At 43.0% G+C, this 10841-nt stretch overlaps 1 protein-coding gene across 1 annotated transcript; it reads left to right on the top strand.

The window, feature by feature from the left end:
• Positions 1 to 1423: 1423 nt before the first annotated feature.
• LOC105876793 (mamu class II histocompatibility antigen, DR alpha chain) lies at positions 1424 to 6234 on the top strand. The gene is made up of 5 exons (XM_012774649.2): positions 1424 to 1599; positions 3708 to 3953; positions 4427 to 4708; positions 5004 to 5168; positions 5825 to 6234. Exons 1-4 carry the CDS (start codon positions 1518 to 1520, stop codon positions 5156 to 5158), a joined length of 765 nt encoding a protein of 254 aa, XP_012630103.2. The 5' UTR covers positions 1424 to 1517; the 3' UTR covers positions 5159 to 5168; positions 5825 to 6234.
• The last annotated feature ends 4607 nt before the right edge of the window (positions 6235 to 10841 follow it).

Here is a 10841-nt window from a genome sequence, read left to right as displayed (position 1 = left end):
TTTAAGAACAAGGCATTATGGTGGCCAGCAAAGGGTAGACACGGAAAAGTTACACACGGTTTTGCCTCTGAAAGAGATGACAAGCCTAAATCACAGGATCAGACTCTCAGCACGGACCGATACTGTAGAACTCTCATCTGACCCATTCTCCGGCCTCCAGAAAGTGTATTCCTGAAAAATTTTAGGACAGAATTGTGCTGTGGGCCTCCTCTTAGTGATCTAGGAGTTGTTGTCAGGGACGTTGAGAGCCCTTAGATGTGATCAGGTAATCAATAATCACACGTGTAGGGTGAGCGCCTCCGAGTCTGCGAGGGCAGCTGCACCGCAGGGTAAGACCTCAGCCCCGCAGTGTGGCAGACCCCCAGTAGGCGCGTGATGGCTGACACTGAACAACAGACTCACCATCTGATGTGAGTCCATACATCCCTCACTGCCAAGCCACTCCTCGCTGGAAGTATTTGGATTCCAGTCCTTTCTATGTGTGGCTTAACATTTTCCTTTCTATTGCACTGTACTTTCAGAAACATGAGAATGAGAGTCTCTTAACTTTCTGTATTCTCTATGGTGAAAATCAAAACACATTCTTTGGATCAGAACTTTCATAATCACATGACAAGAGAAAACTTTCCTAATCCTGTGACAGGAGGGAAGGAATAGCAAAGCCCTCCTGTGGATTATTGTCCTTAATGTTCCTGCTGAAACAAGCTCTGCCCAATTTACTCGGCCACACTCATTGACCCGAGTCTTCGGTGTCAACTCCAATCTCTGGTCACATTTAAGATGGCAGGGATTAGGAGAACGTACCGCCTTTACAGCCCACTGTTTCCACTAGCCACTCCCCGTGTTGCACGGTTTAGCTTCGCATCCTTCTCCAGCTTTAGGAGTACGGAACTCAGTGCCTCTTCCCGCGTTCTCTAAGCACAGCACAATGCCAGCCACCCTAAGCTCTCGGGCCGAGTTGGTCATCTGGGGTCTAGCACACTGGAGAAGCATGAAGTGATAAGGAGCTTTTCCCCATGGGGCCTGACAGTCTGCTTTCTGTTTGGATGATCTGTCGTCCCTTCAATAAACTCCCCAGCTGTCGCAGCACGGAGGCATGCTCAGTATTTAGCTCTCACTTTAGGGCGTTCCCGCTGATTCTAGCCTCACTGATGTACTTTAGGAATATCCCTTTCTAGAACTTGGATTGGAATGGAAGAGTCTGTGAGTGATTGACCAGCTTTCTCAAAAGCTTGATTTTTTTTTGTTGTTGTTGTTCTAATTGTTTGATTAAGAACTTTACTTTTTACTCTAATGAAATGAGAGAGTATCTCCTGTCCTGGATAGTTTAGAAGAGCCCTGCCCCTAGCAACAGATGTGTCATCTCAAAACATTTTTCTGATTGGCTGAAGCTTGACTGATTTGAATTTTAATCATGTCAGACTCTATCTCACCCCACATTCTCTTTTCTTTTATTCTTATTTGTTCTGCCTCACTCCTGAGCTCTACCGATCCCCATCAAAGCACCCAAAAAGAAAATGGCCGTGAGTGGAGTCCTTGTGCTAGGATTTCTCATCATGGCTGTCCTGATGAACCCTCAGGAATCATGGGCTATCAAAGGTAGGTGCTGGGAGAATCCAAACTGGGGCTGAGAGACTATGACGCCTTTGAGAAATGAACTGAAAACATTTGCAAGACATCTCTGGAGTGAAAGAAAAGTGCGACAGGCATTATGTGTGTCTAAGTTTGAAGGTGTAATAAATTGTAGTTTGGAGGAGTTCTTCCCTCACTGCAAACTGAAGTAAGTCAAATTTAGTTTGGAGGAACAAAACTGAGCTGTAAATTGATTATTGCCACTGACTCGATATTAAATATAAGGCAAACTTGGGGGCATTATTTTCAGACATGCATTAACAAGTTATATTTCTGGGCTTTAATTTTTCTTTCTGGAAAATTAGTAAAATTAAAAATTAAAAACCTCATATAATTCTGTTAGAATTAAATGAAAAACGTGAGAAGTTCTTAGCACTGTTCTTAAGATAAATAGATGGTACAGTTGTTATTTTTTAGCACGTAAATCCTGATAGCATACTTCGAGCACAGACACTGTATTGAAGATGATTAGAAAGAAGTTGCCAAAGAGCAGCAATTGATCCAAGGGAGGTGGGAGTGCAGGCACGCTGATACGAGTGACATTTAATTTACTGCCTCTTGGGACAGTGCTAGCCATCCCCCACCCCAACCCTGTGCTACAATAGATCTTACATGGCCTTTGCTCACCGTTACTTAGTAATATTTTCAAGAGAGTAGAAAAATACATAAGGAATAGGGAACTTGGCATTATTCTCTGCCATCCCCAGAGCAAACATCTGTGCTGCTGTAAAGATGTATTGTGAAAAAGTATTCTTCACCCAGAGTGACCCACAGAGGGTGTCTCAGGTAGACCGGAAAGAAGCAAAATAATAACCCGGCTCCCAGACCCATAATGGCAATTACAGGTTTCTACTGCCCAGAAAGAGCCATGTATGGAGATGCTCACCTAGAAAGATAGAGGCTCCTTCTTGGTATGGAAAAGGGTAGCTAGAATGTGTGTGTGTGTGTGTGTGTGCGTGTGTGTGTGTGTGTGCACGCGCATGTGTGTGTGTGTGTGCACAGATTGAAATGCTAAATAAATCCCTAGGTTTATCAATACACAGTCAAAAATTAAGATCTCTCACCTTATCTTTGAAGACTGAGGAGGGACACAATCTCCCTCCCACCCCACACCATGGAGGCAGCATGCTCTCCAACTGTAGCTTTTCTCGTTCTAGTCGATTATTCCCGTGCTGTTGGTTATTCTCAGTATCAACCACAATAGAATGTGTTCCATTATAACAGTCTCAATAGAAAGAGCATTAAGATAAAAGGTCAAGTTGCCAAGGTCAATCCAAACATGATTATCCTCACAGAAGTATCCACAATGCAGGTTTGGATCCAGGGAAGTAGGTACTCTATAACACTGCCAGGTGTCAGTCTTAATTTCCTGGGTACCTCAGGCCCCAGGAAATTCAAAAATCCATATTTTCTATGGATTTGGTCCTTAAATACAAAGCAGTTTCTGACCCTAAACTGTGAACATTGCTTGTTATAGGCATGTGGATATACTTAGAAATTACTTACCTTATCTGATTGAATCTTAAAAACAAACCCATGACAGAATATGACAGAATCAAAACCACAACTGAACCATGTAATAAGAAAACTATACATACGTAGGTAGAATAATCTGCTCAAGAGCTCTAGGTAAGTGGCCGAATAAGAATTTAAGATTTTATTTGATTCCAGAGGTCAAATCCCAACCTTTCAATGTTTCTTCCTGGAGTAAATGTTCTGGGGTGCTCTGGAATTCTGGCCTGAGAGTATTGAATGCCTGGGTAAGGAGAGTGAGAGGACATTTCTCTTTTAGGGGTTGCTGCTGGATTTCTAAAAGGAAAATCATTTCCCGGCTAGTAACGGAGCCAAACAACAGCTTCACAAGACTGGGCGTTCCCTTGTCTCCCTTCAGTCTACCTTCTCTGACACCCCCCGCTGCCCACCCCCAGCACGCTGTCCCCGCCCAGGCCTTGCCTTTCACCCGTCCCTACTCTCGATCACCCCGATTCCACTTGGCCGGATCTCTCCCCCAGCCCCTGCCTGCTGTGCGTGGGTTCTCCGTCCCCCTCCTGACTGCCCGTTTCCTGCCTTTCCAGAGGAGCATGTGATCATCCAGGCCGAGTTCTATCTGGGCCCTGACCAGTCAGGCGAGTTTATGTTTGACTTTGATGGCGATGAGATTTTCCATGTGGACATGGACAAGAGGGAGACAGTCTGGCGGCTTGAAGAATTTGGGCGATTTGCCAGCTTTGAGGCTCAGGGTGCGCTGGCCAACATAGCTGTGGACAAAGCCAACCTGGACATCATGATGAAGCGCTCGAACCACACCCCGAACACCAACGGTAGCTCTCTCTCTGCTGCACTCCCGGACGTGGGCACCCAAGGCTTTCAGTAGATGCTTACGCTCTTTGTGTCGTATTATTGTGACTGACTTTTCCTGCCAGGGGCTTAACGTTGCCATAAATAAGCCCCAAACGTTCATGCCCCAGGCCCAAGAACTTTATGGGTTTGTTCCTTTCCTGATGTGCTCAAACTTGTCTCTGTCATCCATGGTCACTCACAGGGCATTTTGCCGAGTCCGTGCTGGGGGGGCCAGGAGTCAGGTCCTTGGATATCTTACACTTCACTACTGGCTCCAGTTCAGGGGAGAGGGTGTCAGAGGTAGGTCTCTGGGAATGTGGCATAGACTCTTCAGGGCACAATTTCAACCGTTTTTGGCTTTAGAGTCTTTCCATAGGTTTGTCCCACAGTTCGGTGTGGGAGGGAGAGCGCGAGCCTAAGCAGCGAAGACTAACTTCTGTCCTGTGTCCCCCAGTGCCTCCAGAGGTGACTGTGCTCACAAACGCCCCCGTGGAACTGGGAGAGCCCAACGTCCTCATCTGTTTCATCGACAAGTTCTCCCCACCGGTGGTCAAGGTGACATGGCTTCAAAACGGAAAACCTGTCACCACAGGAGTGTCAGAGACAGTCTTCCTGCCCAGGGAAGACCACCTTTTCCGCAAGTTCCACTATCTGCCCTTCCTGCCCTCAACCGAGGACTTCTACGACTGCAAGGTGGAGCACTTGGGCTTGGATGAGCCTCTTATCAAGCACTGGGGTATGGACCACCCTTCAGTCTACTTTATTTTCGGGTTTCCTCCTGTGATGCTTGTGTGTGGACCTTTGGAACCCAGAGTTTCCTGTTTCATAACATCCACCACAACTCATATACCTGCCTGCCTTCCCCCACTACTCAGCTTCTTCCACTCTTTAATCTGCAATTCCTTCAATACATCACTCTGTCTTCCTCTGCTTTAATCTATTAACATTCTCTTGACTAAGTACCCCACATTTGGCCCTAAGTACTACTCCCTACTCACTCATTGCCACATACTCTGTCTTATTTCCCCCAGAGTTTGACGTGCCAACGCCGCTCCCAGAGACCACGGAGAATGTGGTGTGTGCCCTGGGCCTGGTCGTGGGCCTGGTGGGCATCGTCGCTGGCACCGTCCTCATCGTCAAGGGCGTGCGCAAAGGCAACGCCACAGAGCGCCGCGGCCCTTTGTGAGCACGCCGAGGTGGGTTGGGTGTGGTCAGAGGGAGACTAGATGGAGGTGTCTGCGGGAGGAGAGCAGAGTGGGGGGAGGAGAGGACTTGTGATGCCTTTAAGGGCAGGAACAGATGAGGCTCTCGATTTCTCTTTGTTAAAACCAATCAGACAATGGCATCATCTGGCATCCCAAAGCTTCAGGGTCTCCTGCCCTTTCCATGGATGTGCACCTAGACCACCCCTTCCGTCTTGCAAATCATTTCCAGTGCCCGCGACCGCTGTTTCACATCAGAACACTGAGCCCAGTGATGTAGGAAAACAAGCCGTGGCGCTTCCCGGCCTGTATTTCCTGAGGCAGGCCGCAGGTCAGAAGCATTTCCAGAGCCTGGCTCCTTCGGGGTTAGGATAGATTCACTGCATGGAATGGAAATCTCTTAGAGGCCAGTGCTTGGCTTTGCTCCTTAGTCTGAAAAGTGCAATAGGAAGCTCCAAGAAAAGGTGAGGTGTGGTTGCTTATCCGTGCTCTCTTAGAGCGCAGGGCATGCATTTCATGTTGGAAAGTTCAGACAAATATTAAAGACTTTCCCAAGTCAAAGGACTAAGAGAGAGAAGAAAGTAATTTGAGGGAAAGGGCTCAAAATATTCATCTTAAACTCTTTAGTAACTGTGTGTGTGCTGTTACAGGTGGTGACCTTTCTCAGAGAGAAGACCACTGGAGAAATTTCTGCTTTAATAGCTGACAATAAAAGCTGGTGACACTCCCGTCGCTGACCTCCGTGGAAACAGCCGTCTGCAGCATTTTCCAGGCTGTGAGCCGCCCGAGTGGTGACACCTTCCCTGACCGCTCCATGCTCCACGCCCAATGGGCTTCTCTGTCTGTTGCCCTTTCCTGCATCTGTTTCCCCTCTATTTCCCATCATTTTATTGTCACCATGCAACGCCTCTGGAATAAACCCCATAGGATTCTTTCTCTGCTGTGGAAAGTTCTTAACATTCCATGAGGGCATCTGCTGTGTACTTATTGCTTTAGGTTTCTTCAAACTGTGATTTTTTCTGAATACAATAAACTATTTTTAAGGGTCTTAGATAGATTATTTTGTTGTTTCAGCCAGTTCTTTGTGGGGGGAGGAAGGGGCTGGGGAATATATGTGATCCTTCCGTCCTGAAACGTCTGAATGTTGAATGTATCCTATAAGCTCTGGAATTAATTAGAAATATCCAAGTTCAGTAGGGCTTGGTAGCAACTGCAGGCACCCCTGTTGCTGAGGTCTGGTCCTCATCAGGAAAACCCTAAAGCCGTTCGTTTGTTGGAGACCCCTACTGAGCAATGGGTTCAGAATCTGCTTTTGGTTCTTGAGTCTGCAAGTCAATGGCATACCTGTATCTTCAGCAGAGTGAGTCTCAAACCCCAGGTTTTGCCTCTGAGAATGGGTGGGACAGATGGAGGGGGGCGGATGGGGCAGAGTGGGGAGCAGGACAAGAAGAGCCTCCACATACCTTACAGGATTTGCACATCAACAGCACTCATTCCAGACTTAGTGGGGAATGACACTGGACGCTGAAGGCTGGCATTACCCATTCTAAAAGACACGGTCTCAGATGCCTGTTTCATTCCCAGGAGGACAGTCTGACTCATTCTTGGAACCGTTTTCTTACCATCTTATATTTGGAGATGTGTTTTTGAGTGGAAAAAATGAGTAAGTGGAGAGGGAGGCAGGATATGGCATTAAAATGAGAGGAAAACAAGTGAAACACACAGTGAGCTATTGGTCATTTGTAAAACTATTTCTAAAATGGGTACCGCAATCTACCACAAATCATAAAGATTAATCATTCATGACAGTGCAGTAGAGACCGCAAATAAGTGCTGTTGAAATGAGTTAGACTTGGGTTTCATCTTGGCTCTATCATTGACTAGCTATGTATTGATTGGTGTCTTACTTAATTTAGCCTCAGATTCCTCATGAAAATACTGATGTTAATTTTTACAACATTGAGTTATTATCAGATTTAAAGGAAAAATGTAAGCAAAGTAATTAGGCACTATGCTCAGTGATAATAAAATACTGTAAAAAGTATACATTCCATTGTTTTCCTCAAAATTTCTACAGCCTGATGATAAAAATCTCAGAGAAGCAAAACAAAACAAACACACACCAAGGCAGCATGATGTTATAAGACTTACTAGTAAATAACAAGATTCTCTACCTATGGTTTAGAGCTGTGGTCCCCAACCCACAGGCCGCGGACTGGTGTCTGTCCATGGCCTGCTAGGAACCTGGCCACACAGCAGGAGGTGAGTGGAGGTCAAGCAAGTGAAGCTTCATCTGTATTTACAGCCACTCCCTGTCACTCCCATCACCGCCAGAGCTCCGCCTCCTGTCCCATTCCCCACTCCCCACACCCACTATCCATGGAAAAATCGTCTTCCATGAAACTGGTCCCTGGTGCCAAAATATTTAGGGACCGCTTGTTTAGAAAATCAAAGCAGAATCTTGAGACTATTGAATGTAGGGTAGGCATGAGTGCTTTGTTAGATGTCTACAATTTTTATTATAAAGTAAGCAATAGAGAGTCCACTAAAACTGAGACAAGTATGGAATAAAAAAAGCAAAAAGTAAGCCCCATATTTTCCCATATAAGGAAATCACTTTTTAAATAGATTAATTTTCTGGAGCAGTTTTGAGTTTACAGAAAAATTGCAGAGAAACTGCAAGGTTTCCAAATACCTCCTTCCCCCAAACCACCCGCACCCAGCTTCTCCTATTATTATACACTTGTTATAATTGATTGTACACTTGTTATAATTGATAACCAATATTGATATTATTATTAATATTAACTAAAGTCCATACTTATATTAATGTTCACTCTGTATTATACAGTTCTCTGTGTTCTGAAAAATATTTAATACATAATGTCATATATCCACCATTACTGCAAAATACTTTCTCTGACCTAAAAATGCCCCATGCTCCACCTATTTCTCCTTCCCTCCTGCCCCAAAGCCCTGGCAACCACTGATCTACTCCATAGTTTTGCCTTTTCCAGGATGTCATATAATCGTAATCATATAGTGTATAGCTTTTTCAGAATGACTTCTTTCACTTAGCAATATGCATTTAAGTTTCCTCCATGTCTTTTCATAGCTTGATAGCTTATTTCTCCTTAATGTTGAGTAAAACTCTATTGTATGGATGTACCGCAGGTTATCCACTCACCTACTGAAGGATATCTTGGTTGCTTCTAATTTTTGGCAATTATGAATAAAGCTGCTAGCAACATTCATGTGCAGGTTTTTGTGTGGACATAAGTTGTCTACTCATTTGGCCAAGTACTTAGAAGTGAAATTGCTGGATCATCTGGTAAGAGTGTGTTTAGCTTTGTAAGAAACTGTTAGAATGTCTTCCAAAGTGGCTGTACCGTTTTGCATTCCCACCAACAATGAATGGGAGTCTCTGTTGTTCTACGTCCTCATCAGCATTTGGTGTTGTGAGAGCTTTAAATTTCAGCCAGAAAGCCACTTTTTAGAAACTTTTTACTTTGAAAGAATTATAGGTTCACAGAAAATTGTAAAGACAGTACAGACAGATTCTGCACGCTCCTCTACCCAATTTCTTCAAACACTTTATATATTAAGTAACTGTAAGGGAGAATTTTTCCACTCCCTTCCTAATAGTAGCATAACTGCAAAATAGCCTGACTAAGCAACTACTGTCTAGTCAAATGTGACTAGACTATAGACTAGATCTCAATGCTGTGCAAACTTTGCAAAATAGCATGACTAAGCAACTATAGAGTAACATTTGACTGGACCTCAATCTTGTACAGACTTCATAACCATTTGCTTCTGTAACCACCAGCACCCTCCTAACAAAACACATAAAACCCTCCATACTTTAATCCCATTTTGCTCAGAATTTGGAGATGAGAAGCCTCTGAGTCTACCTGGGTAATAAAAGCCTGTTTTGCAGTACTCCCATGTGGCTCTCTGTTTGTCTTCCAGTCCTCTTTGCTGTAACATAACTATAGCACAATACCAAAATCAGGAAACTGATATTGGTACAGTATGTTGTGCAGTTCTGTGCCTATGTTTTATCACATTTGTAGATTTGTGTAACCACCACTGCAATCAAGTACCAAGCTACCCCATTGCCACAGAGATCCCCTGTGCTACTCTTTATAGTGACGACCTCCTCTCCCCACACCATCACCCCAACATCTGACAACCACTAACCTCTTCTCCATCGCCGTAACAGCTTCACTTTGAAAATGTGAGATAAATGGAATCGTACACTATGTGACTCTTTGAAACTGGCATTTTCACTCAGCATAAAGCACTTAAGATCCATCCAAGCTGTTGCATGTATCAACAATTTTTTTTTTTATTGCTGAGTAGTAGTCCATGGTGTGGATGTACAACCATTTATTTAACTATTTCTCTATTGAAGGTAAATAGTTACTTAACTATTTGCTTTTCGACTGTTTCTAATTTGAGGCTACTACAAATAAAGCTGTTATGAACATCTGTATAAGGTTTTTGTGTGAACATGAGTTTTCATTTTTCTGATATAAATGTCCAGGAATATAATTGCTGAGTCATGTGTCAAATGTATGTTAAGTTTTTCAAGAAACCACTAAACTATTTTCTGGAGGGACTATACCATTTTACATTCCCACCGTGAGTGTATGAGAAATCCAGTTTTCCTGCATTCTCACCAGCGTTTACCACTGCCAGTATTTTTTATTTCAGTTGCTTTAATAGGTGTGCAGTGATATTTCATCATGCTCTTAATATGCATTTCCCTGGTGGATAGTGATTGCACACCATTCAGTGGGCTTATTTGCCATCTATCTATATTCTCTTTGATAAAATGTCTCTTCATGTCTTTTACCCATTTAGTAATTAGATTTTTTTTTTTACTGTGGAGTTTTGATAGCTCTTTATATGTTCTAAAACATAATGTGTTCTTTGTGATATATGTGGCTTGTAAATATTTTCTCACTGTCTATAGCTTCTTTTTTCATTTCTTAACATGATACTTTACAGAACAAAAGTTTTTAATTTTGATAAATCCAATTTGTTGATGTTCTTCTTTTTTAGATAATACTTTTGGTGTCATGTGTAAGAACTCTTCACCAAGCCCTAGTTCCTGAAGATTTTTCTCATACATTTTCTTTTAAAAGTTTCACATTTAAACTTATGATTTATCTGGGGTCAAATTTTTGTATAAGGTGTGAGAATTTTTCAAGTTTCTTTCTTCTTTTTCCTTTTTTTGTTTGTTTTGGTTTTGTTTTTGCTTATCGATAGACTTCCTCCAGCACCATTGTTTGAAAAGACTATACTTCCTCCATTGAATTTCTTTGCACCTTTGTCAAAAATGAGTTGGTGTAGATCTATTCTGGACTGTCTATACTGCTCCATGAATCTGTGTGTGTCTATCTCTGCAGAAATATCAATCAGTCTTGATTACTATAGGGGATTAATTTTGTTTTATCTATTTTCCTTCCCTTGCTTTTCCATATAAATTTTAGAATAACTTTGTTTACAACTATTAAAAATTTTGCTGGGATCTTAATAGAAATTGCATTAAACCTGGATATCAATCTGGGGAGAATTGACATTTTTACTATGTTCACTTTTCTATAATAGTTGATGAACATAGTAAGTCTCTTCATTTGTTTAGATCTTCGATGTCTT

The sequence above is a fragment of the Microcebus murinus genome, chromosome 5 (assembly GCF_040939455.1).
Source record: "Microcebus murinus isolate Inina chromosome 5, M.murinus_Inina_mat1.0, whole genome shotgun sequence".
NCBI classification, from domain to species: domain Eukaryota; kingdom Metazoa; phylum Chordata; class Mammalia; order Primates; family Cheirogaleidae; genus Microcebus; species Microcebus murinus.
Note: the sequence above shows the minus strand (reverse complement) of the source record. Positions and strands in the feature narration are given on the sequence as shown.